This window comes from Oncorhynchus mykiss, chromosome 9 (genome assembly GCF_013265735.2).
Source record: "Oncorhynchus mykiss isolate Arlee chromosome 9, USDA_OmykA_1.1, whole genome shotgun sequence".
In the NCBI taxonomy this organism is placed as follows: domain Eukaryota; kingdom Metazoa; phylum Chordata; class Actinopteri; order Salmoniformes; family Salmonidae; genus Oncorhynchus; species Oncorhynchus mykiss.
Genome location: NC_048573.1, coordinates 37,860,604 through 37,887,816, shown reverse-complemented (window position 1 = coordinate 37,887,816; position 27,213 = coordinate 37,860,604). Strand labels below are relative to the sequence as shown.

General features: G+C 44.5%; 1 protein-coding gene across 2 annotated transcripts in view; it reads right to left on the bottom strand.

The window, feature by feature from the left end:
* LOC110532006 (cadherin-like protein 26) overlaps window positions 1-24,137 on the bottom strand; it is a 42,251-nt gene extending 18,114 nt beyond the window's left edge. Inside the window, exons 1-15 of one of the 2 annotated variants that reach the window (XM_021615577.2) lie at window positions 23,886-24,132; window positions 15,108-15,179; window positions 14,919-15,011; window positions 14,575-14,733; window positions 14,341-14,488; window positions 13,910-14,082; window positions 13,627-13,755; window positions 13,312-13,497; window positions 12,712-12,992; window positions 12,269-12,414; window positions 10,295-10,522; window positions 9,769-9,990; window positions 9,259-9,389; window positions 8,127-8,219; window positions 4,683-4,751 (exon numbers count right to left, since the gene is read on the bottom strand). In XM_021615577.2, coding sequence (XP_021471252.1) covers window positions 4,683-4,751; window positions 8,127-8,219; window positions 9,259-9,389; window positions 9,769-9,990; window positions 10,295-10,522; window positions 12,269-12,414; window positions 12,712-12,992; window positions 13,312-13,497; window positions 13,627-13,755; window positions 13,910-14,082; window positions 14,341-14,488; window positions 14,575-14,733; window positions 14,919-15,011; window positions 15,108-15,179; window positions 23,886-23,915 — 2,160 coding nt within the window. In that variant the 5' untranslated portion in view covers window positions 23,916-24,132. Of the gene's footprint in view, window positions 1-4,682; window positions 4,752-8,126; window positions 8,220-9,258; window positions 9,390-9,768; window positions 9,991-10,294; window positions 10,523-12,268; window positions 12,415-12,711; window positions 12,993-13,311; window positions 13,498-13,626; window positions 13,756-13,909; window positions 14,083-14,340; window positions 14,489-14,574; window positions 14,734-14,918; window positions 15,012-15,107; window positions 15,180-23,885 lie in introns of both variants that reach the window. The other variant, XM_021615578.2, reaches the window with a different exon arrangement.
* Between the last annotated feature and the right edge of the window lie 3,076 nt (window positions 24,138-27,213).

Here is a 27,213-nt window from a genome sequence, read left to right as displayed (position 1 = left end):
TCGCCCAAAGCCTGACGTCACTAATGCTCTCGTGGCTGAATGGAAGCAAGTCCCCGCAGCAATGTTCGAACATCTAGTGGAAAGCCTTCCCAGAAGAGTGGAGGCTGTTATAGTAGCAGATGGGGGGGACCAACTCCATATTCATGCCATGATCTTGAAATGAGATGTTCGACAAGCAGGCGTCCACATACTTTTGGTCATGTAGTGTACACTGATGCCCTACTCCATCAGCTTGGTGTATCCTCCATCAGAATTGTGTACCACTGTTGTCACCACTATTTTGTTGAGCTAAGTAATTTTTTTATTTTATTTCACCTTTATTTAACCAGGTAGGCAAGTTGAGAACAAGTTCTCATTTACAATTGCGACCTGGCCAAGATAAAGCAAAGCAGTTCGACACATACAACGACACAGAGTTACACATGGAGTAAAACAAACATACAGTCAATAATACAGTATAAACAAGTCTATATACGATGTGAGCAAATGAGGTGAGATAAGGGAGGTAAAGGCAAAAAGGCCATGGTGGCAAAGTAAATACAATATAGCAAGTAAAACACTGGAATGGTAGATTTGCAATGGGAGAATGTGCAAAGTAGAAATAAAAATAATGGGGTGCAAAGGAGCAAAATAAATAAATAAATAAAATACAGTAGGGAAAGAGGTAGTTGTTTGGGCTAAATTATAGGTGGGCTATGTACAGGTGCAGTAATCTGTGAGCTGCTCTGACAGTTGGTGCTTAAAGCTAGTGAGGGAGATAAGTGTTTCCAGTTTCAGAGATTTTTGTTGTTCGTTCCAGTCATTGGCAGCTGAGAACTGGAAGGAGAGGCGGCCAAAGAAAGAATTGGTTTTGGGGGTGACTAGAGAGATATACCTGCTGGAATGTGTGCTACAGGTGGGAGATGCAATGGTGACCAGCGAGCTGAGATAAGGGGGGACTTTACCTAGCAGGGTCTTGTAGATGACATGGAGCCAGTGGGTTTGGCGACGAGTATGAAGCGAGGGCCAGCCAACGAGAGCGTACAGGTCGCAATGGTGGGTAGTATATGGGGCTTTGGTGACAAAACGGATTGCACTGTGATAGACTGCATCCAATTTGTTGAGTAGGGTATTGGAGGCTATTTTGTAAATGACATCGCCAAAGTCGAGGATTGGTAGGATGGTCAGTTTTACAAGGGTATGTTTGGCAGCATGAGTGAAGGATGCTTTGTTGCGAAATAGGAAGCCAATTCTAGATTTAACTTTGGATTGGAGATGTTTGATATGGGTCTGGAAGGAGAGTTTACAGTCTAACCAGACACCTAAGTATTTGTAGTTGTCCACGTATTCTAAGTCAGAGCCGTCCAGAGTAGTAATGTTGGACAGGCGGGTAGGTACAGGTAGCGATCGGTTGAAGAGCATGCATTTAGTTTTACTTGTATTTAAGAGCAATTGGAGGCCACGGAAGGAGAGTTGTATGGCATTGAAGCTTGCCTGGGGGGTTGTTAACACAGTGTCCAAAGAAGGGCCAGAAGTATACAGAATGGTGTCGTCTGCGTAGAGGTGGATCAGAGACTCACCAGCAGCAAGAGCGACCTCATTGATGTATACAGAGAAGAGAGTCGGTCCAAGAATTGAACCCTGTGGCACCCCCATAGAGACTGCCAGAGGTCCGGACAGCAGACCCTCCGATTTGACACACTGAACTCTATCAGAGAAGTAGTTGGTGAACCAGGCGAGGCAATCATTTGAGAAACCAAGGCTGTCGAGTCTGCCGATGAGGATGTGGTGATTGACAGAGTCGAAAGCCTTGGCCAGATCAATGAATACGGCTGCACAGTAATGTTTGTTATCGATGGCGGTTAAGATATCATTTAGGACCTTGAGCGTGGCTGAGGTGCACCCATGACCAGCTCTGAAACCAGATTGCATAGCAGAGAAGGTATGGTGAGATTCGAAATGGTCGGTAATCTGTTTGTTGACTTGGCTTTCGAAGACCTTAGAAAGGCATGGTAGGATAGATATAGGTCTGTAGCAGTTTGGGTCAAGAGTGTCACCCCCTTTGAAGAGGGGGATGACCACAGCTGCTTTCCAATCTTTGGGAATCTCAGACGACACGAAAGAGAGGTTGAACAGGCTAGTAATAGGGGTGGCAACAATTTTGGCAGATAATTTTAGAAAGAAAGGGTCCAGATTGTCTAGCCCAGCTGATTTGTAGGGGTCCAGATTTTGCAGCTCATTCAGAACATCAGCTGAGCAGATTTGGGAGAAGGAGAAATGGGGAAGGCTTGAGCGAGTTGTTGTGGGGGGTGCAGTGCTGTTGACCGGGGTAGGAGTAGCCAGGTGGAAAGCATGGCCAGCCGTAGAAAAATGCTTATTGAAATTCTCAATTATGGTGGATTTATCAGTGGTGACAGTGTTTCCTATCTTCAGTGCAGTGGGCAGCTGGGAGGAGGTGTTCTTATTCTCCATGGACTTTACAGTGTCCCAGAACTTTTTTGAGTTAGTGTTGCAGGAAGCAAATTTCTGCTTGAAAAAGCTAGCCTTGGATTTTCTAACTGCCTGTGTATAATGGTTTCTAGCTTCCCTGAACATCTGCATATCACGGGGGCTGTTCGATGCTAATGCAGAACGCCATAGGATGTTTTTGTGTTGGTTAAGGGCAGTCAGGTCTGGGGAGAACCAAGGGCTATATCTGTTCCTGGTTCTACATTTCTTGAATGGGGCATGTTTATTTAAGATGGTTAGGAAGGCATTTAAAAAAAATATCCAGGCATCCTCTACTGACGGGATGAGATCAATATCCTTCCAGGATACCCCGGCCAGGTCGATTAGAAAGGCCTGCTCGCTGAAGTGTTTCAGGGAGCGTTTTACAGTGATGAGTGGAGGTTGTTTGACCGCTGACCCATTACGGATGCAGGCAATGAGGCAGTGATCGCTGAGATCTTGGTTGAAAACAGCAGAGGTGTATTTAGAGGGCAAGTTGGTTAGGATGATATCTATGAGGGTGCCCGTGTTTAAGGCTTTGGGGAGGTACCTGGTAGGTTCATTGATAATTTGTGTGAGGTTGAGGGCATCAAGTTTAGATTGTAGGATGGCTGGGGTGTTAAGCATGTTCCAGTTTAGGTCGCCTAGCAGCACAAGCTCTGAAGATAGATGGGGGGCAATCAGTTCACATATGGTGTCCAGAGCACAGCTGGGGGCAGAGGGTGGTCTACAGCAGGCGGCAACGGTGAGAGACTTGTTTTTAGAGAGGTGGATTTTTAAAAGTAGAAGTTCAAATTGTTTGGGTACAGACCTGGATAGTAGGACAGAACTCTGTAGGCTATCTTTGCAGTAGATTGCAACACCGCCCCCTTTGGCAGTTCTATCTTGTCTGAAAATGTTGTAGTTTGGAATTAAAATGTCTGAATTTTTGGTGGTCTTCCTAAGCCAGGATTCAGACACAGCTAGAACATCCAGGTTGGCAGAGTGTGCTAAAGCAGTGAATAGAACAAACTTAGGGAGGAGGCTTCTAATGTTAACATGCATGAAACCAAGGCTATTACGGTTACAGAAGTCGTCAAAAGAGAGCGCCTGGGGAATAGGAGTGGAGCTAGGCACTGCAGGGCCTGGATTCACCTCTACATCGCCAGAGGAACAGAGTAGGAGTAGAATAAGGGTGCGGCTAAAAGCAATAAGTATTGGTCGTTTAGAACGTCTGGAACAGAGAGTAAAAGGAGGTTTCTGGGGGCGATAAAATAGCATCAAGGTATAATGTACAGACAAAGGTAAGGTAGGATGTGAATACAGTGGAGGTAAACCTAGGTATTGAGTGATGAAGAGAGAGATATTGTCTCTAGAAACATCATTGAAACCAGGAGATGTCATTGCATGTGTGGGTGGTGGAACTAATAGGTTGGAAAAGGTATAATGAGCAGGACTAGAGGCTCTAGAGTGAAATAAGCCAATAAACACTAACCAGAACAGCAATGGACAAGGCATATTGACATTAAGGAGAGGCATGCTCAGTCGGGTGATCAAAAGGGTCCAGTGAGTGGAGAGGTTGGTTGGGGGTCACGGCGATTTAGACAGTAATGCCATGATGCACATGTTAGATAATGACAGGGTGATAGTGTAAATGCACAAAGTGCTAAATGACACTATAATTGAGGACCATAAAGAGTTAAATTGTGTTTTGCACACTGTGATGTAGGACCACTCAACATAGAACTATGAGACGTATACCACTGAGACAGGTAGAAGGAACATGCAATGCTCTTTGATTACATCTCTCATAAATAGATGACACGGGTTAAAGACAATGCTATTCAGTGCAATCGAACCGTCGGGGATAGTACAACTGGTCCAAGCTGTAGTAGATAAAACATTGGCAATTTACAAAGTTCCCCAAACTTCAGAATGAGCTAGAGCACGGCTCTTCAACCCTGCTCTTGGATAACTACCCTCCTGTAGGTTTTCACTCCAACCCCAGTTGTAACTGACTTGATTCAGCTGATCAACGTGCTTATTGTTATAATCACGTGCACTTGTTTTGGGTTGGAGTGAAAACCAACAGGACAGTAGCTCTCCAGGGAAAAGTAGTTCAAAGATATTTTAAAACACAACAGGTTTTAAAACATATACTTGTTTCCGTTTCGCTGAATTTAGGCTGGAACTTCAACGCTTGAAAAATCAGGTTTGTCAGCAAGGCTGTCACTTACCACGGTCCTCCCTGTGGTTCTGTATGTCTCATTGGTCTCTTGGGTCATCTCATTGGTCTCCTGAGTAAGCTATCCGATCAGAGAAGAGAGTCAAGCACAGCATAAATAGCCTCTGCCGAGTACCCAAAAACCGGATGTTTCGGTTTTCAGAGGATATCGAAAGAGAGCTTTTGAACCAAGGTGACACTCTTAACTTTACTGGATTTGTTGAACAGTGCAGAAGAGAACGTCCCCCAACAGTTTTTTTTTCTTCTCGTCAAGACCAGTATGTAGAGCAAGGGTCTCCAACCCTGTTCCTGGAGAGCTACCTTCCTGTAGATTTTTGCTCCAACGCCAAATTTAACTAACCTGGTTCAGTTTATCAACCAGCTAATTAGAATCAGGTGTGCTAGATTACGGTTGGATTGAAAACCTACAGGACAGTAGCTCTCCAGAACAAGAATCTAGTTTCAGGCATTTCCTTTAAACAACAGGGATTTAGACCGTGATCACGGTGTTGTAGTGAAATGGTGGAAGATGGAGTATAGATGTAGGATCTTAATTTGATCACCCTTTTGCAGTAGAAATGCAAGAAATGTAAAACTTTTAGTGCATTTGAGGTATAAAAAGGCTTCTGAAGTTTGTCATTTCCACTTTTACATTTCAGACTTAATTTTCCCTTACGAAAACTGATAGCACTTTATAATACCTCCAAATTACAAAGCATTTATTTATAATGGAATAGTAAATAGTTTATTCAGAATTTATGAATCGTTACTCCAGTCATGAGATGTTTAATATAGGTCCTTATAAACCATTTACTAATCATTAGTTAAGTCTTTTTGCGTGGCCTCATCTAAAGTGTGGGCTATTTCTACTTTATAAATACTTTATAAATGTTTTGAGTGACATTGTGAAACAAATGTTGCAAGGATTTGAGGAAGAGTAATGGGAATGTTTTTTTTGCTAATGTTTTGCAACCTTTCAAATGCGAACTAACCATAAAACAGGGAAAGGCATTCTACACACAACAGCTGGCAGGACCAGACAGTTTTTGTCTAGTGGGTTTGTATTCTTTCCTTGCTACTGATATGTGCTTCCATTGCTTCATTCTTTAAACAGCAGACAATTTTTCACACAAGGCTTTGCTTGGCTGGACCTTTAAAGGGCAGGTAGTAACTATTTAAACGTAATAGGATAGCTCAGCAAAAATAAATATTCCCATATTCCTTTCCTTACCTCGTAAGCAGTCTATGGGCTGCTCTTAATCTCTCGTGGACAGACTGTAAATGCTCTGTAATAGCTACTGTAAATTGGACAGTGCAGTTAGATTAACAAGAATGTATCCTTTCTGCCGAAATAAGACATGTCTATGTCCTGGAAAGTTTGCTGTTACTTACAATGTCATGCTAGTCACATTAGTGCGCGTTAGCTCAACCGTCCCGGTACAGGTTTAACAGATAGAATGTCTACCAATGGCATGTCCAAATTACACTGGTCACACAAAACATTTCTAAAGTATTTCTAAAGTAAAAATAGCCCACACTTTAGACAAGGCCATGCAAAAAGACAAGTAATGATTATTTAATGGTTTATAAGGATCTATATTACACGTCTTATAAATGATCTTACGAATCATTATTAAATACGTTAAACGTTGTTTACAAATGTGTGAGTAACGAGGTTACTAACATTTACAAATGTGTGAGTAATGATTATTAACTTGTGAATAAACGATTTATTAGAATTAGAATTATGTGACGTTTTTATAAAGTGCTACCTGAAAATGTATCAACGCCTACAAAAATGTCCATGAATTATAATCCACATAATAATTCACATTTCCTGTTGGTGCAGGATTATTTCCCTGCAGAAGCAAACTGGCTCAGATTAAGCTAGCTACTACATCTGTATGTAGTGACTAGTCTTCTTGTTGTTGTTGAAAGAGTTAATAACATGATTATATGAAGAGGTGTAGCGTAGCAGATAGAGCGGTAAAGGTAGATAGTAGCTAGCTCTGTTCAACAGTAGGGCTATCTTACAGTTTAGAGACTTGGCTCTAACTCAATCTCCTTTGACAAGCTGATGGCATGCTTGTACCAACAAGTCCATCCTGTTTAGGAAACCATCATAAAAGATTATGCACTATATAACTTAGCGCACCTCATAAATCTTCTAAATCTCACTAATGTTCTCCCACCATCATACTTTACTATGCCCTCTAGTGCACACTGTGCCCTACACAATCCACTATTTTAAATATCTTAGTTCACATTACTTCACTCTATTTTATTCCGTACACTCCATACATCTCTAGTACACACTACTATGATATTACTTTTTTTTGTACTTTACCCCTTTTTCTTCCCAATTTTGTGATATCCAATTGGTAGTTACAGTCTTGTCCCATCGCTGAAACTCCCCGACGGACTTGGGAGTGGCAAAGGTTGAGAGCCATGCGTCCCCTGAAAGACGATCCTGCCAAGCCGCGCTGCTTCTTGATATAATGCTCGCTTAACCCGGAAGCCAGACGCACCAATGTGTCAGTCGCAACACCGTCCAACCGGCAACCGTGGTCAGCTTGCAGGCTCCCGGCCTGCCACAAGGAGTCGCTAGAGCACGACAAGGAAATCCCAGCCGGCCAAACCCTCCCCTAACCTGGAAGTCGCTGGGCCAATTGTGCACCGCTTCATGGGTTTCCAGGTCATGATGCAGTGCCTTAGACTGCTGTGCCACTCGGGAGGCCGTTGTCTGTACTGTATTCTATACTTAATACAAAAGACAAGTCATCCAAGCCGATCAACTAGGCCTACAGGTATTTACAAGCAAGTGTAACTGCCACCTTTTCCGGGGCCACCAACACATTCTTTTAGCAGACTGGTTCATCTTCCCTGCACAGTCAAACTAGACATGGAAGTGTGGTTTGGAGAATGTGGTCAGTGTTGTAGGCTTACTCACTTTGCATGTGGCACATGTGCTCATGAGTCACAAGTCACACCCAAATCATGTATGTGAGCTATTTTACTGCTATTTTATTGGTACAATAGAAAATAAATGATGCTTGTGGTGACAGAACCTGCTTCAGTTCGTGCTTTCCATACTTATATAGTACATATTAGAGGGAAACACACACCCTACACAGAGTCACCTGTAACTGTCATTGCATTAATGACTTCTCTTAACTCTGTTCCTCCATCACGATACATCTCATACACTCTCTCACACACACACAACTCCACCTAACCGTGCAGAACACACACACACACACACACACACACACACACACACACACACACACACACACACACACACACACACACACACACATACACACACACAGCATTGAAAAACCTCAAACCCTGTTGTGACCATAGACCATTTATAAATAAGGGTTGTGAAGCAGAAAGAGATGTTAAAGACAAAATTAAGAAGAAGAGAGGAAAGTAAGGATAGTGGCCAGTTTACCTTTATGCCTGTGGTGGCCTGCTTCATTCCATCTACCACGTCCACGGCTACATGGTTGGAAGTGGTGCGAGCCAAGATCAACATGGGCTCACCCTAAGAGAGAGGGACAGGAGGCGAGAGAGAGAAGGAGGGAAAATAAGGAGGATAGGGGCATGAGAGATGAGGAGAGGAGGAATGGTCGCAGGAGAGAGGAGTGGTGGCAGAAGAGAGGAGGAGTGGAGCCAGGAGAGAGGAGGAGTGGAGGCAGGAGAGAGGAGGAGTGGAGGCAGGAGAGAGGAGGAGTGGAGGCAGGAGAGAGGAGGAGTGGAGGCAGGAGAGAGGAGGAGTGGAGGCCGGAGAGAGGAGTGGAGGCCGGAGAGAGGAGGAGTGGAGGCCGGAGAGAGGAGGAGTGGAGGCCGGAGAGAGGAGGAGTGGAGGCAGGAGAGAGGAGGAGTGGAGGCAGGAGATAGGAGGAGTGGAGGCAGGAGAGAGGAGGAGTGGAGGCAGGAGAGAGGAGGAGTGGTGGCAGGAGAGAGGAGGAGTGGAGGCAGGAGAGAGGAGGAGTGGAGGCAGGAGAGAGGAGGAGTGGTGGCAGGAGAGAGGAGGAGTGGAGGCAGGAGAGAGGAGTGGAGGCAGGAGAGAGGAGGAGTGGAGGCAGGAGAGAGGAGGAGTGGTGGCAGGAGAGAGGAGGAGTGGAGGCAGGAGAGAGGAGGAGTGGAGGCAGGAGAGGTAAACAGATTGGATTGGAAAAGAAGAGGAGTTTATAGGACAGCAGTAGAGGAACGAGAAGGAGAAAAGGGGTGAGGAGAGAAGATAACATTAAAAGAGGAAATGACAAGAACAATTAAAAGTTATTACAACATGAAACATGTCAGATTACAAACAGAGGGAGAACACCTGTCTTGCCATGAGTACGTACCAGACCTGCCACACGCAGACTCAATGACCACAATGATGTAAGCACATCACAGCCCGGTAAGGGATAGTATTGTACGCTCCTGTCTGTGTGCTGAACACCCCAAACATTGCACATTGTGTACAAATAAATAGCTAATAAACCTATATTATTACTGCACACACACACACACACACACACACACACACACGCGCACACACTTGCACGCGTAACCCACATGCACACACCCCCACACACCTTGCATGCGGAGCCCCCTCCCTCCTCATTGTAGTTGATAAGAGTCTGGTTTCCCTCGTCTTGCAGATTGAGGGGGAGGTGTGTGAACGTCTTACCGCCACACTCACACAGCAGGAGGAAAAGCAGCAGCACTGGAAGAGGGACACACAACCACAGTGTCACTGCTAACAGTCGAACGTATAACATAGCATTTTACAGTACAAACAACTCACGGGTGTTTAAAGTCATGGTTGCATAACACTTCATAGCATGTCACTGCTATATTACTGCTACCGATCAACATGTTCTAGCAATATTGCATCACAAGTTTGATCTCAATTCGATAGATGTGATTTGGATTAGACTGAATTGGTGTCTTTCAAATCTTTCTCCACTCCAGATTTCAGGCTATAAGCACTACGGTTAGTTCTAAGACTGTCTGAGTAACTGACTTTACTGATTGTCCGCCTACTCTCTAACTATGCCTTATCTCTATCTACAGTACTCCATACCTATTCCCTTTGAACTCACGTAAGAGGAGAAGCAGTCCAGCCAGCAGTAGTCCTATAGCGGCCAAGCCCAGGCTGGAGGTCCGGGGTAGAGAGGCCCTACACTTGTCCCCTCCCCCACAGTCACACACCATAACCTCGACAGTGTCATTTACAACCATCCCTTGCTGGTCCTGGATCACCAGAGGTACTGTGTAGTTACCGTACGGCAGACTCTTGAGACTGACCAGACCCGCCTCCACACCTGACCACCAGGGAGAAAGAGAGAGAGAGGGGTGGAAGGAGAGGAAAAGAAGGTAGGGGGTTAATTATACTCAGTGCTGTGCAGCGTTGAAGGACCTGACATCTCAGTATTTTTTTGTATTTTTCCAGGTGAGCAGGTTGTGTTGAGATTGGCTGAAATGTCCATGTGTATTTATAGACTTTGTAAGAGGTCTATGACAGCTATACAACCCTTCAGCTCTGTACGGAAATAGTAGATTAATATATATCAGGATAAATGCAGAGCTTTGGTGTGTGTGTATATGGATGTGTGTGATTCTGCTAACCAGTGGCAGGGTCCAGTTTCCAGCGGCTCTTCAGTGCTTTGTCTCCGTTGTCCGCTCCCAGGGAGAGGAAACAGGGACATCCAAAGGGATGGTTGTCCTTGTCTGATACCGGCACAATAACCTTGTTACCACACATCACTAGCTTCTTCTCCACCACATAGGGCGTGTTGTCATTGATATCCCCCAGGTGGACCAGAATGGTGCCTGTAGCCGTGGCAGGGGGCTCCCCTGAGAAATGAAGTCAGAGACTTTGAATACTTTATTATGCTCAATACCATACACATATGCACAGTTGAAGTGGGATGTTTAGCAAAATATATTTAAACTTAGTTTTTCCACAATTCCTGACATTTAATCCTAGTAAAAATTCCCTGTTTAAGGTCAGTTAGGATCACCACTTTATTTTAAGAATGTGAAATGTCAGAATAATAGTACAGAGAATTATTTATTTCAGCTTTTATTTCTTTCATCACATTCCCAGTGGGTCAGAAGTTTACATACACTCAATTAGTATTTGGTAGCATTTCCTTTAAATTGTTTAACTTGGGTCAAACATTTCAGGTAGCCTTCCACAAGCTTCCCACAATAAATTGTGTGAATTTTGGCCCATTCCTCCTGACAGAGCTGGTGTAACTGAGTCAGGTTTGTAGGCCTCCTTGCTTGCACATGCTTCTTCAGTTCTGCCCACACATTTTCTATGGGATTGAGGTCAGGGCTTTGTGATGGCCACTCCAATACCTTGACTTTGTTGTCCTTAAGAAATTTTGCCACAACTTTGGAAGTATGCTTGGGGTCATTGTCCATTTGGCAGACCCATTTGCGACCAAGCTTTCACTTCCTGACTGATGTCTTGAGATGTTTTTCCTGCTTCAATTTTCCTGCTTCATGATGCCATCTATTTTGTGAAGTGCACTAGTCCCTCCTGCAGAAAATCACCCCCACAACATGATGCTGCCACCCCCGTGCTTTACGGTTGGGATGGAGTTCTTCGGCTTGCAAGCCTCCCCTCTTTTTCCTCCAAACATAACGATGGTCATTATGGCCAAACAGTTCTATTTCTGTTTCATCAGACCAGAGGAAATTTCTCCAAAAAGTACTTTCTTTGTCCATAAGTGCAGTTGCAAACCGTAGTCTGGCTTCTTTATGGCTGTTTTGGAGCAGTGGCTTCTTTCTTGCTGAGCGGCCTTTCAGGTTATGTCAATATAGGATTCATTTTACTGTGGATATAGATACTTTTGTACCTGTTTCCTCCAGCATATTCACATGGACCTTTGCTGTTGTTCTGGGATTGATTTTGCACTTTTTGCTCCAAAGTACATTCATCTCTAGGAGACAGAACGCGTCTTCTTCATGAGCGGTATGACGGCTGCGTGGTCAAATGTTCTTTACACTTGCGTACTATTGTTTGTACAGATGAACGTGGTACCTTCAGGCATTTGGAAATTGCTTCCAAGGATTAACCAGAGTTGTAGAGGTCTACAATCTGAGGTCTTGGCTGATTTCTTTTGATTTTCCCATGATGTCAAGCAAAGAGGCACTGAGTTTGAAGGTAGACCTTGAAATACATCCACAGGTACACCTCCAATTGACTGAAATAATGTCAATTAGCCTATCAGAATCTTCTAAAGCCATGACATCATTTTCTGGAATCTTCCAAGCTGTTTAAAGGCACAGTCAACTTAGTGTATGTAAACTTCTGACCCACTAGAATTGTGATACAGTGATTTATAAGTGAAATAATCTGATCTGTAAACAATTGTTGGAAAAATGACTTGTGTCAAGCACAAAGTAGATGTTCTAACCGACTTGCCAAAACTATAGTTTGTGTGGTTGAAAAACGAGAGAGTGGTTGAAAAACGAGTTTTAATGACTCCAACCTAAGTGTATGTCAACTTCCGACTTCAACTGTACATACACACAGCTGCATGCAAGCACACACACAAACACATGCACACATACACACTACACACTAACCGTCGTCTATGGCTTGGATTAGAATAGTGTAGATGTTGTCTTTGTCGACGTAAGGTGACTCCCGGTCCATCTTCTTCACTGTAGTAACCTCTCCGGTCTTGGGGTCTATGGTGAACCAGCCTGCTGGGTCCTCAACTAACTCATACCTGATCAGGACATGGAGAGGACAGACAGACAGACAGACAGACGGACGGACGGACGGACGGACGGACGGACGGACGGACGGACGGACAGACAGACAGACAGACAGGCAGGCAGGCAGACAGGCAGACAGGTCAACACATGGCTTTTCCTTACTGCCATAAGTAATAATGGTGAAACTTTAAGTAATAAGTCCTCAAACTTTTGTATATATATTGTAAGTTGCGGGAATCAATATCACAACCTAGGTGAATGAAGAATCATTATGATGTTTCTGAGGCATAACATGTTATGCCACCCACCTGATTTTTTCCACATCTGAGTCAACGTCGGTGACTTTGGGTTTGTACAGCACCTTTCCCACCTCCTGCTCTTCCATTCCATACACGTTTGTCACTTTATTGTCAAACACCGGGGGGTCGTTCACGTCAATCACCTTCACAGTCACGTTGACTGTCTGGGGGGGCACAGTCAGGGTTTTACCATGGGACACGGCCCCGCCGGAGCTACACACAAACAAAGGCTCCTCGTTCTCCACGGCGATCTGCACATTGGTCAACGTTGTCTTCTCAAAATCCTTCCCCTGAGAGAAATGCACAAACAGTCAAATCATCACAATAACTGTTCAATCACAACACTACAAAAAGAGGGCTCGCAATTCTAACCAATTACTGAGCTTTTGTTATATAAAATGGATCAATCAAGTAACAAAAATGTTTTCCCTTGTCAGCACATTTTCGGGCCTTTTTCAAATGTATTGCAGCAGCAAAATCAAGCATTTTGGAATGCAACTCCGTATCACAAAAAACGAAGCGAAATCCTGGAGGGACCGACTAAGTAATGTTCATGCTCAGGACATTGTTGGCCTACTCATGTAAGGGCATAAGGTCAAACAGACTCACCTTGATGACAGTCAGTATACCCTCGTTGGTCTTGGGGTCGGTCTCAATCTTATAGTTTCCTTCCTCGTTCCCCTTCACAATGGAGTAAACGGCTCGCCATGCGGGGGTGTTGGGGGTGTCTGCATCAGTCACAGCCACTCGGAGTATCTCTTTATTGGATTCCATCTCCATCATGTGAGTATTGTACTGCAAAGAAAGACGGTAAAGTAAGTATTTGTGCTTCAAAAATCAATAAAGACTTTTTCAATCAATCGATCAACAAATCAATGAACCAATCAAACAACCAGTCAATCAATCAATCAACTTGGAACTTACGGTCTTGTCTTTGAACACTGGCTGGTGAGTGTTGGAGTCCATTATGTGGAGGTTGACCACTGCAGTTGAGGACAGGGCTGGTATCCCATGATCCCGAGCTTCAACAACCACTTTATACATCTTTACTTTCTATGTGAACAACAACATAAATGAAATATTGATCCACAATTTTACATAAAGTTATTGACTGTGTGTGTGTGTGTGTGTGAGAGAGTTTGTGCGTCAATTGTGTGTGTTTGCACATGCTGTATGTAATGATGTGTGTGTCATAGTGGAGCCTTACGTCATAGTCAAAGCAGCCGGTGAAGGTGAGCTGGCTCATCTTGGTGCCCTCAACCTGCTTCAGGTTGATCTTGGGCTCGGCTGGCTCCTGAGACAACACCCTTACACTGATGTTGGAGTTCTGTGTGTTCACCTGATCCATGTCCCTGGCTGTCAGAGGCACTGGCAGATACCCTGATACAGGGAGGGGGGGAGGGAAGGAAGGAGGAGAGTGAAAGGTGAGAAGGAAAAACAGGAATAGGAGGAGGAGAAGAGGGGAAATGAGTTCCCCTTTACATGTTCTCTATGATCAAGAAAGAGCAGCCACTTGCCACTTGATTTCTCAGCCGAACGCAACAACTGCTTGGTTCTTGGGCGAGCAGTCTAGTTAAATAATACTTTGTACGAGGCTTATATACAGGCACATGATTTACAGCCTTTGTGTGTACTGACCCTCTGGCATGTTCTCTTTTACACTGGCTTTCATGACAGGGTGCTCAAAGTAAGGGGCGTTGTCATTGATGTCCGTAATCGCCACGTCGAACGTCAGAGTCTTGTCCACAAGCTCACCAGTCTCCTTGTTAATGATGTCAAACATAATCTGTGGGAAATAATATATTACGGCTATGTTAAGGTATTCCGTTTGTCTGTCTGTCCATCCGTCTGTCTTTGTCTTTTGATGCTTACATGAAAGAAGGGGTATGTCTCCCTGTCGATAGGCTTGTGTACGTACACCACTCCATCCTCGTCGTCGATGGAGAACACGTCCACCGGTTCCTCGGTCACTCCAGTTCCAGATAAACGGAACTGATGACTTTTGAAAAGAGCCGTTTTATCGTTGAACATCTGGAAAGATGATCAATTTTCAGGGCGGTAGAGGGTTCACAGTAAAGCTCACTACAGAGTTCTGTTGGAACTGTTCTTCTCTTGAATGATTATATACTACTTATGAGCCCAGTGGTTTTCTACCTTTACTGAGGTAGCATGTGTAGACAGATTTGTCTTGTTTGTTGCTGTATGAATGATTTTACCTGTGTGGCGAATTTAGGGAAAGGTCCAGGGTCCTCCTCCACTAGCTCAATTGTGGATAGGACCCACCTTCTTTTGGAACGCAGCAGCAGCTCCTTCAGGAAATCAGAGAAGGTGAGGGGAAGAGGGTCATTGTACCTGTGTTTTTAAACTCAAATGTATTTTAATTTCTGGAAATACCCATGACATACCCTCTTTTCCCGCTTGTTCAGTGTATAGTTGCCAGTGTCATGTGCCAGTGCTAATGCAACCGTCATGGAGACCTGATGATAGAAGGGTGCAAATATGCAATTAGAGAGGATATATTCACAGGTGTGTGTAGTAAAAAATACATAAAGATGAAGGTATGAATCATTGCAGGTGACAGACCTGTGGAAGCCATCATGATAGTGGGAGAGTTTGGATGTACTGTATAGTGGCGTGCGTGTGTGTGTGCGTGCATGATGAGTAATGTTGATGGTGGGAAGTACATTATATGCAGCAGGGGATGATTGTATGGAGCCGTGTAAGATAGAGGACATTGCCATTCTGTGTATTGTCTGTATTAGTCTCACATGCCAGAAAGTTGCAATACAAACACATTGCGCGATTAACTGAACACTGTAACTATTATTGTAAAAAAAGGCCACCCTGCTCGTTTCCTCTACCTAACTTCCCCTCAAGGTCCCTTCAGTTTCTCTTAAGTCCCGTCCCGTTAGTTTGGCTGCTCAGCCTACTTTTTTTTTAAATGTAATTTTATTTCACCTTTATTTAACCTATCTAAGTTATTCCTCACCGATCATAGCCCTGCCATTCCCAACCAATCAGAACACTTGGAAATTCTCATCTGGACACTGCACCCGCCCACTGCACCGGCCCACTCAGGTCAGAGTGTTATCGTAGTCCGAAGGGAGAAGGAGCATGTTTCGGAGGACTTAATATTGTCGACAGTAACACAAATATCTGAATTTTATTGGGGATTTTACATGCTGTGTAATAATAAGTCATTCACTTCATGTTACTTTGATAAGTTTCAGCCATATGTCCTACTGTATGGCTGTTAGTATTCTTTGATGTTGGAGTTGCCAATACTGCTTTGCGTACTGTTTATCGTATGTAGTATTATTCCGTACTGACATAAGTGTTATTATTGCATTGGTTGCACAAGTACTTTTGCAGAAGTGGTTTTATTTTTTATTTAGATGTATTGGTAAATGATGTATTGCATGCAAACGCTAACACAGCGTTTTCCATAGTGGCCTTATTAAGGTGTTTTATTGCGCTGCCATGCGTAAGCTTCTAGAGTCATCCCAGACAGCTCTTTAGCATGCACAGATTAATTTACGACCTTGTGGCGCCAGGCCAGATCGGATATGGTCTCAGCCTGGCAGATTCTCACACAAGGCTGGAGAAGAGGGTGCAATAAATCTTGACCCTTTGTCAATCTAAGTAATTAGTTTCGCTCTCCCTCCAAGAACTGAATGTTTAAGTGTATGTTTATATTGTTGCTAATGTTTATAACCCTTTAAAGACATGTTTTACATATAATGCCATTTGCCATTTATACATGCACATACACTATCGTTCAAAAGTTTGGGGTCACTTAGAAATGTCCTTGTTTTTTAAAGAAAAGCAACATTTATGTCCGTTAAAATAACATCAAACTGATCAGAAATACGGTGTAGACATTGTTAATGTTGTAAATGACTATTGAAGCTGGAAACAGCTGATTTTTTAAATGGAATATCTACATATGCATACAGAGGCCCATTATCAGCAACCGTCACTCCTGTGTTCCGATGGCACATTGTGTTAGCTAATCCAAGTTTAGAATTTTAAAAGGCTAATTGATCATCAGAAAACCCTTTTGCAATTATGTTAGCACAGCTGAAAACTGTTGTTCTGATTAAAGAAGCAATAAAACTGGCCTTGTTAAGACTAGTTGAGTATCTGGAGCATCAGCATTCGTGGGTTCTATTACAGGCTCAAAATGGCCAGAAACAAAGAACTTCCTTCTGAGACTCGTCAGTCTATTCTTGTCCTGAGAAATGAAGTGTCACGCCCTGACCTTAGTTTTCTATGTTTTATGTATTATTTTGGTCAGGTCAGGATGTGACGAGGGTGGGTATGCTTGTTAGTCCTGTCTAGGTTTTTTTGTTAGTCTAGGTTTATTATAGGTCTATGGTGGCCTGAATTGCTTCCCAATCAGAGACAGCTGTTTATCGTTGTCTCTGATTGGGGATCCTATTTAGGTTGCCATTTTCCAGTTTGGTTTTGTGGATTATTGTCTACGTGTAGTTGCCTGTCAGCACTCGGTTTATATAGCTTAACAGTCGTTTTGTTAGTTTGTTTAGTGTTACTTCTTTATTAAAAGAAGTATGTATTCATATAACGCTGCGCCTTGGTCTCATCAATACGACGAACGTGACATGAAGGCTATTCCATTCGAGAAATTGCTAAGAAACTGAGGATCTCGTATAACGCTGGGTACTACTCCCTTCACAGAACAGTACAAATGGGCTCTAACCAGAATAGAAAGAGGACAGACACCTCACAAGTCCTCAACTGGCAGCTTCATGTAATAGTACCCGCAAACACCAGTCTCAACGTCAACAGTGAAGCGGCGACTCCGGGATGCTGGCCTTCTAGGCAGTGTCCAGTGGTTGTGTTATTTTGCCCATCTTAATATTTTATTTTTATTAGCCAGTCTGAGATATGGCTTTTCTTTGCAACTCTACCTAGAAGGCCAGCGCTTGTCTCCACCCCCCTCCAGGTGTCACCCATCTTTCCCATTATCCCCTTAACACAATAAGAATAACAATGACGAGTCTATAAACAGGGGGCACCAGTACCGAGTCATTGTGCAGGGGTACAGGCTAGTACCTCTACCACTCATCTCCTTAGCCTTCGGATCTACGGAATGCCTACCACCTGGTGTGGATACGAGAGGTGGATGAGTGGAAGACAACACGGCCAGTGGCCACTACGAGTATCTGGTCATGCCCTTTGGCCTCACCAACACCCTGCTGTCTTCTAGGCTCTGGTGAATGATGTTCTCTTTGACATGATGAACTGGTTCGTCTTCATCTACATTGATGACGTCCTTGTCTTCTCCTGCTCCCCTCAAGAACACGTGCTCCGTGTCCGGCAGGTCCTTCAACACCTTCTGGAGAATCAGCTGTTTGTGTAGGGGAGAAGTGCGAGTTCCATCGCTTCACCATCTCCTTTCTGGGTTACATCAATTTGGCTGGGAGTGTCCAGATGGATCCCGGGAAGGTAAGAGCTGTGATGGATTGGCCTCAACCTACATCCAGGGTGCAGCTGCAATGTTTCCTGGGGTTCGCTAATTTCTATCGAGGCTTTATGTGGGGTTACAGCACCCTGGCTTCCCCCGCCAGCACCCACCTCGCCCAATGTTCCGTTCACGTGGTCTCCAGCATTCCGGGATCTCAAACATCGCATCACCACATCTCCCATCCTGGTTCATCCGGACCCATCTTGGTGGAAGCCGATGCTTCGGACGTCGGAGTGGGGGCTGCCCTCGACTTCAAGATCCTTCTTCTCCCATCGCCTCAACTCCATGGAAAGAAACTACGATGTGGGGAATGAGGAGCTTCTCACGGTAAAGATGGCGTTGGAGGAATGGATGCACTGGCTGGAGGGGGCAGAACATCCGTTCATCATGTGGACTGACCACAAGTACCTGGAGTATCTCCGCACTGCCAAGAGCCTCAACTCCAGGCAAGCCAGATGAGCCCTGCTGTTCACACGGTTAAACTTTTCCCTCTCGTACCGCCAGGATCCAAGAATGTCAAGACGGATACCCTGTTCCGCTGCTACAGCCCCAAGACTACTACCTCGGAACCCGAGACCATCCTTCCCACCTCCTGCCTGGCGACGGCACTCAGCTGGGGAATAGGGAAGCAGGTCCATGAGGCGCAGCATTCGCAGTAAAAAAACGGATGTTGGTTCCTGACACAGTCCGCTCCGCGGTCCTGGAGTGGGCCCACTCCTCCAGGCTGGTCTGCCACCTGGGCGCCCGTCGGACCTGGACCCTGGCCTACCATGATGCTGGACGTTTCTGCATTCGTCGCCGCTTGCACAGTTTGTGCACAGAACAAGACTAATCGGCAAGCTCTGGCTGGTCTCCTCCAACCTCTGCTTGTCCCCCACCATCCCTGTTCCCACATCTCCCTGAACTTTGTCACGGGTCTAACATCGTCTGATGACAACACCGCCATCCTGACCTTGGTGGATCAGTTCTCAAAAGCCGCCCACTTCATTCCTCTCCCCAAACTACCCTCTGCCAAGGAGACGGCCCAGGTCATGGTGCAGCACGTCTTCCGGATCCATGGACTGCCCCTGGACATGGTCTCCGACCGGGGTCCTCAGTTCTCGTACCAGTTCTGGAAGGAGTTATGCACCTGTAACGGATGTGAAACGGCTAGCTTAGTTAGCGTGGGCGCTAAATAGCGTTTCAATCAGTGACGTCACTTGTTCTGAGACCTTGAAGTAGTAGTTCCCCTTGCTCTGCAAGGGCCGCGGCTTTTGTGGAGCGATGGGTAACGACGCTTCGTAGGCGTCAGTTGTTGATGTGTGCAGAAGGTCCCTGGTTCGCGCCCGGGTATGGGCGAGGGGACGGTTAAAAATTATACTGTTACATTGATGCTGTTGACCCGGATTACTGGTTGCTGCGGAAAAAGGAGGAAGGTCAAAAGGGGGGTGAGTGTAACGGATGTGAAACGGCTAGCTTAGTTAGCGTGGGCGCTAAATAGCGTTTCAATCAGTGACGTCACTTGTTCTGAGACCTTGAAGTAGTAGTTCCCCTTGCTCTGCAAGGGCCGCGGCTTTTGTGGCGCGATGGGTAACGATGCTTTGAGGGTGACTGTTGATGTGTGCAGAAGGTCCCTAGTTCGGTTCCACCAGCAGTCCAACGGCCAGTCGGAGTGAGCCGACCAGGACCTGGAAACCTCCCTGCTCTGCCTGGTCTCCGCCAACCCCACCATCTGGAGCCAGCAGCTGGTCTCGGTGGAATACGCCCGCAACACCCTTTCCTGCTCTGCCACGGGCCTATCACTGTTTGAGTGTTCCCTGGTGTATCAGCCCCCGCTCTTCCCTGAGCAGGAAGAGGAGGTCGGCATACCTTCTGCCCAGATGTTTGTCCGCCGCTGTTGTCATATCTGAAGGAGAGCCCTGGTCAGTCTTCCTCAAGACCACCTCCAGGTATTGATGACAAGTGGATCGCCGGTAACATCTCGGCTCATATCGTTACGGGCAGATCTGCCCCTCCTGGTGGAATCCCGCAAGCTCTCTACCCGGTTTATTGGCCCATTTCCCATCTCTAGAATTATTAGTCCCTCTGCTGTTCATCTTCTGTTGCCCCGTAACCTTCGTATATACCCCACCTTTCATGTATCCTGTATTAAGCCCGTGTCTCACAGTCCTTTGTCTTCCATTTCCAGGCCCACCCCTCCTCCCTGTGTCATCAGTGGCCATCCGGCCATCCGGAGACGCATCCTAAGGGTTCGACCACAGGGCAGGGGTTTTCAGTACCTGGTTGACTGGGAGGGTTATGGCCAGGAGGAGAGGTGCTGGGTCCCCGCTAGGTACATCCTGGACCCAGCCATCATCGCCGACTTCTGCCGGAACCCCTATCAACCAGGTATGCGCCCAGGTAGGATGCCAGGTGGCGCCCCTAGAGGGGAAGGGGGGGGGGGGGTACTGTCACGCCCTGATCTGTTTCGCTGGTCTTTGTGCTTGTGTCCACCACCTCCAGGTGTCCACCACCCCCATCTTCCCCATTATCCCCTGTGTACTGACACCTGTGTTTTTTGTTTGTCTGTTGCCTGTTCATCTTGTTTGTCAAGCTTACCAGTGCTTTGTCCTGTCAACTCCTGTCTTTTCCCAGCCTTTCTTTTTCGTCCCCCTGTTTTTTTTACCCTTATCCGTCCTGACCCTGAACCCGCCCTCCTGACCACTCTGCCTGCCCCTGACCCTGAGCCTGCCTGCCGCCCTGTACCCTTGCCTTTGTTTGCTGCAAAAACATAGTTACTTCAACACGGTCTGCACTTGGGTCTTCCTTGGATACTTGATAGATGCTCCAGATACTCAACTAGTCTAAAGAAGGCCAGTTGTATTGCTTCTTTAATCAGAACAACAGTTTTCAGCTGGGTTTTCCAATGATCAATTAGCCTTTTTAAAATGACAAACTTGGATTAGCTAACACAACGTGTTATTGGAACATATGAGTGATGGTTGCTGATAATGGGCCTCTGTACGTCTATGTAGATATTCCATAAAAAATCTGCCATTTCCAAATACAGTATTAACAATGTCTACACTGTATTTCTGATCAATTTGATGTTATTTTAATGGACAAAAATATGTGATTTTCTTTCAAAAACAAGGACATTCCTAAGTGAACCCAAACTTTTGAACGGTAGTGTATATGTATATTGTATAAACCTTAACTAGTACTGTTTACATGTGTGCATATCTTTGTCTTACAGAACAACAGCAATACGATTCCAAGTCATTCAGATTACCACAATCATATAAACATCCTCAAATAGAAACAGCTGTGTGAGTGTGTGTGTGTGTGTGTGTGTGAGCATGTGGTGTTGACCAAGTGTTCAGTATGGGCCTCAACATCATGTTCTAACCGGACAGCACTATAGTGGGCAGAACCAAACCAATCAGTTATAAGTATATAGTGGGTGAGGTTATTCACAGCCGACCACACAGACGGGTGAGGGCATAACAGCCAAATGGTAATGAAACTACATGCATTTTATCTTATACACTCTTGGATAAAAGGGTTTCAAAAGGGTTCTTTGGCTGTCCCCATAGAGTACCACAGTATGATTCATAATACCCATATAACCTAGCAGTCAAACATGAAAATGGTTCCAATTGTTTTTCCACCATACATTTTTCCCATTGGAGTTTTTAGAAACATGTGTTTTCGTGTAGGCTTACCCCGGCGTGACATTTTGATAACCATGTAACTAGCTCTAGGACAAGGTGACTTTTATCAATATATTTGCCTGTACTTACCCCCCCCCCCCCAAAAAAAATAATAATTAAAAGCTAATTTGGGAAAAATGAATATAGCGATTGGAACCTTTTTTATGGGTATTATAATACCTTAACTTTGGGGCTCTATACAACAACTCTTTTTGGTTCAATATTAGAACCCTTTTTGGTTCCAGGTAAAACAACTTTAGGTTCCATGTAGAAACCTCTGTGAGATCTACCTGGAACCAAAAGGGTTCTTTAAAGGGTTCTTCGATGGGGACAGCCGAAGAACCCTATTAGATTCCAGGCAGTGTACCACAGCAAACAGAGAGCAACAAGGCACGAGACACCTTCACTTTGTTTACAGCACAGAAAATATGCCATGCAAAGCTGCATTCCATACATATGTGTCATGGGACACCAAACATTTCATAGAAATGTTTTTATAGACATCAAATAAAAAAATATATAAAAGCTTGAAGACCCACTAAGGGATAGTCACCTTGGGTTGGTAGACTTGGTAAAGGGATGGTCAAATTGAAAATGTGCAGCACAAATGAACAACTTAAAGTATGTTTATTCAGAGTCAGGCTTTAGAACTCAATGGGGTGTGTGTTATGATGATTTAAAGCAGCTATCAGCAGTAAAAAAATAACAAAGCGTTCTCCTGCCCGTTTCGGTAAAAAGCTGAGGGATGGGACTGGAGAAATGTAACCACTCTCAAATTCATAGACAGAGCTACGGATGCAAGGACTCCATGATATAAAAATGAGAGTTTTAACTATGTTTTGGTTGTTTTACACTTACTTTGTTTGCAAACATTGGAGTAAAACAAGCTTATATTTTTAGTTCAGATGGGGTACAACATTGTTAAGTTATCAATGGGTACATATCATTCATTTATTTAAGTCCAAAGCTGTTTTTGTTGAACGCAAGGTGAGGTTTATAACAATTGAGTTGGGATCACTGCAGCCAATTGACATGTATAATACATAAAAATATATTTGTTAGAGACCACAAAAGAAGAAAAGCTTGAAGACCAATGATACCCGATAAATGATGCAATAATTATAAGGAATGCTAATAATTATTGGATTATTTTTGAATAAATGAGCCAGTTTATTTTTACCACTTTTTTCTCCCAAATTTCGTGATATGCAATTATATTCTTGTCTCATCACTGCAACTCCCCAACATGCTCGGGAGAAGCAAAGGTCGAGTCATGCGTCCTCCGAAACATGACCTGCCGAACCACACTTCTTAACACCTGCCCGCTTAACCCAGAAGCCAGCAGAATCAATGTGTCAGAGGAAACATTGTTCATCTGATGACTGAAGTCAGCCTGCAGGCGCCTGGCCTGCCACAAGAGCCCGATGAGCCAAGTAAAGCCCCCCCAGCCAAACCCTACCCTAACAACACTGAGCCAAATGTGGGACTCCTGGTCATGGCCAGTTGTGACACAGTTTGGGATCGAACCCGGGTCTGTAGTGACGCCTCAAGCACTGCGATGCAGTGCCTTAGACTGCTGCGCCACCCTTTAATTCATTTTTTTACTTTAATAAAAAATATAGCCATTAAGATGCCTCTGCAGGTCAGGGGCAATACTTAAGAAGACCAGAGTGACTCAGCCCCAATCAGAAAAAGGGAGTGGCTTGTTTAGCTTTCTCTACCGTTTCTGACTAAACATAATTAAAACCCCTGGCAGCCATTTTGTGCTATTGTTTATAAGGTAGGCTAGATGGACTCATAACCTTTCAGTGTTCAGAGAGAAAAAAACTCAGTGTCATACTAATATTATGATATACTGCACCCACATGACACTTCCGTGATCTACATTTCAGTACAACATATAGTATGACAAAGTATTTTTTTTAAAGTATGCACTCACATTCTCTAGATAAGAGCGTCTGCTAAATTACTAGAAGGTAAAAATGTGTGTGTTTACCGTTTACCGAGGCTGGTTTTGTACTCACCGTCAGCAGAAGACAGGACACCTTCGCCATTTTGGACCGTTCCTCTTGATATCCTTTGGGTAAGTGTCAAGAACTCAAATGTGGCAGAGGTACTTGAGACATTTGGTACAGGCAGCATGTAAGGGACGGCCCACTATCCCTCTAGGCTCACTGAGCATCTGACACAGTCGTTTCCCCCCTCCTTTGTCCTAGACATGTGTCCTCACCAAGTATGTGTGTGCGTGAGAAAGAGAGATTGTGTATGTGTGAGAGTGTGTGAGTGTAGGTGTTTATACTTTGTTTAGTATATACGTGTGTGCATGTGTGTTTGTGTGTGCGTGCATGCGTTTGTGTGTGCCACTAATAACCTGTTGCAGCTATGTGACACATCTCAGGTCCCCAGGGCTTTAGTGAGGGGCGTAGTTTGCGAGGTCAGAGTAAGACCCTCTCTCCCTCTCTGCCGGTCTCAGGTTCTCATATTTTATTGATGCTCGTCCTACAGGGCGAGATGACTCATCCTCGGCACTACCCAGATTTCTAGGGTTATGTCTAAATCAGAAGGATTTTATAGGCCTGCAGACAAGAATTTTGTATTGTATTCAAGGTTTAGGTCAATCAAGTGTAGTAGGTTGTGTGTCCAGGTTTAATCAGAATTGCAGATGGCAGAGGGTTGACACAGTGCACATTATAAACACAATTCTAACAAATATTATCCCAGCCTATCCCTCTCCTCATGCCCCAACCCTTTGCAATGCAATAATTTCTCAGAACACAACCCAGTAATCTGCTTTGTGTCCTGGGGGTGTGAGAAGATGCCAGAATTTACGACAAAGTGCTCTATGCTCTAGGCATAGAGAGATGTTTCATTTATTTTTTTGCTATGGTTGACTGACAACACTAAGATGGCTAGATGACAAGACCACACTTGTTAGAATCTCCATTGGCACTACATCTGACAGAGACATATACTTTTTTCTCCAGGAGCACTTGTCGGATAAGGTATCCATTTACACCTGACCACCTTCTTAGTGTCTTGATAGTGAGGGAATCAATGGATTAATCCAAATGCTACTCATGAAGTTTACTTTGACGTCTCTTAGGCAAAGAGTCATTTGGCGAGAGGTACTTAACACATTCCTCCCTGCTAAATTCCCCCAAAACCTTCCTTCTTGTTTTTCCATGTAAGAGAGAGTAAAAGTACCTGTCTGGCACAACCAGTTACTATCTCGCTCTCATCATCAGCTCCACTAGTGCCTCTGGGCTTTAAAACATACCAGTGATGAACAAATCTATGTTCCACCCAACCTCAATTCCAGGAAGAGACTCCTGAAGGTTGAATGCAAACTGAAAATTGGTTGGTTCTCTGGATAGCTCTTTTTGTTTTTGAATGTGTTTGTATTTATCATGGATCCCAATTAGCTGCTGCCAAAGCAGTGGCTACTCTTCCTGGGGTCCAGCAAAATTAAGGAAGTTTATAACATTTTAAAACATTACAATACATTCACAGATTTCACAACACACTGTGTGCCCTCAGGCCCCTACGCCACCACTACCACATATCTACAGTACTAAATCCATGTGTACAGTATGTATAGTGCGTATGTTATCGTATCTGTCTGTGTGTATGCATGTGTCTGTGCCAATGTTTGTGTTGCTTCACAGTCCCAGTCTGTTTAAAAAAAATCTAATTTTACTGCTTGCATCAGTTACTTGATGTGGAATAGAGTTCCATGTAGTCATGTCTCTATGTAATATTGTGTGCCTCCCATAGTCTGTTCTGGACTTGGGGACTGTGAAGAGAACTCTTGTGGCATGTCACGTACAGTGGGGAGAACAAGTATTTGATACACTGCTGATTTCGCAGGTTTTCCTACTTACAAAGCATGTAGAGGTCTGTAATTTTTATCATAGGTACACTTCAACTGTGAGAGACGGAATCTAAAACAAAAATCTAGAAAATCACATTGTATGATTTTAAGTAATTAATTAGCATTTTATTGCATGACATAAGTATTTGATACATCAGAAAAGCAGAACTTAATATTTGGTACAGAAACCTTTGTTTGCAATTACAGAGATCATATGTTTCCTGTAGTTCTTGACCAGGTTTGCACACACTGCAGCAGGGATTTTGGCCCACTCCTCCATACAGACCTTCTCCAGATCCTTCAGGTTTCGGGGCTGTCGCTGGGCAATATGGACTTTCAGCTCCCTCCAAAGATTTTCTATTGGGTTCAGGTCTGGTTGGGATGGTGTTCTCGGGGTTGTACTCATCCTTCTTCTTCCTCCAAACACGGTGAGTGGAGTTTAGACCAAAAAGCTCTATTTTTGTCTTCAAAAAGCTCTATTCCTCCTCTGGATCATCCAGATGGTCATTGGCAAACTTCAGATGGGCCTGGACATGCGCTGGCTTGAGCACGGCGACCTTGCATGCGCTGCAGGATTTTAATCCATGACGGCGTAGTGTGTTACTAATGGTTTTCTTTGAGACTGTGGTCCCAGCTCTCTTCAGGTCATTGACCAGGTCCTGCCGTGTAGTTCTGGGCTGAACCCTCACCTTCCTCATGATCATTGATGCCCCACGAGGTGAGATCTTGCATGGAGCCCCAGACCGAGGGTGATTGATCGTCATCTTGAACTTCTTCCATTTTCTAATAATTGCGCCAACAGTTATTGCTTTCTCACCAAGCTGCTTGCCTATTGTCCCGTAGCCCATCCCCAGCCTTGTGCAGGTCTACAATTTTAACCCTGATGTCCTTACACAGCTCTCTGGTCTTGGCCATTGTGGAGAGGTTGGAGTCTGTTTGATTGAGTGTGTGGACAGGTGTCTTTTATACAGGTAATGAGTTCAAACAGGTGCAGTTAATACAGGTAATGAGTGGAGAACAGGAGGGCTTCTTAAAGAACAACTAACAGGTCTGTGAGAGCCGGAATTCTTACTGGTTGGTAGGTGATCAAATACTTATGTCATGCAATAAAATGCTAATTAATTACTTAAAATCATACAATGTGATTTTCTGGATTTAAAAATTACAGACCTCTACATGCTTTGTAAGTAGGAAACACTGCCGATTTTGCAGGTTATCAAAAACTTGTTCTACCCACTGTAGGGTATGCATGGGTGTCCGAGCTCTGCGACAGTAGTTTAGACAGACAGCTCTAAGCATTCAACATGTCAATACCTCTCATAAAAAAAAGTATTGAAAAAAAAGGACTTTCAGCCAGGAGAGATTGACATACATATTATTAATATTAGCTCTCTATGTACATCCAAGGGCCAGCCGTGCTGCCCTGTTCTGAGCAAATTGCAATTTTCTTGCAAAAGTCCTTTTTTTGTGGCACCTGACCA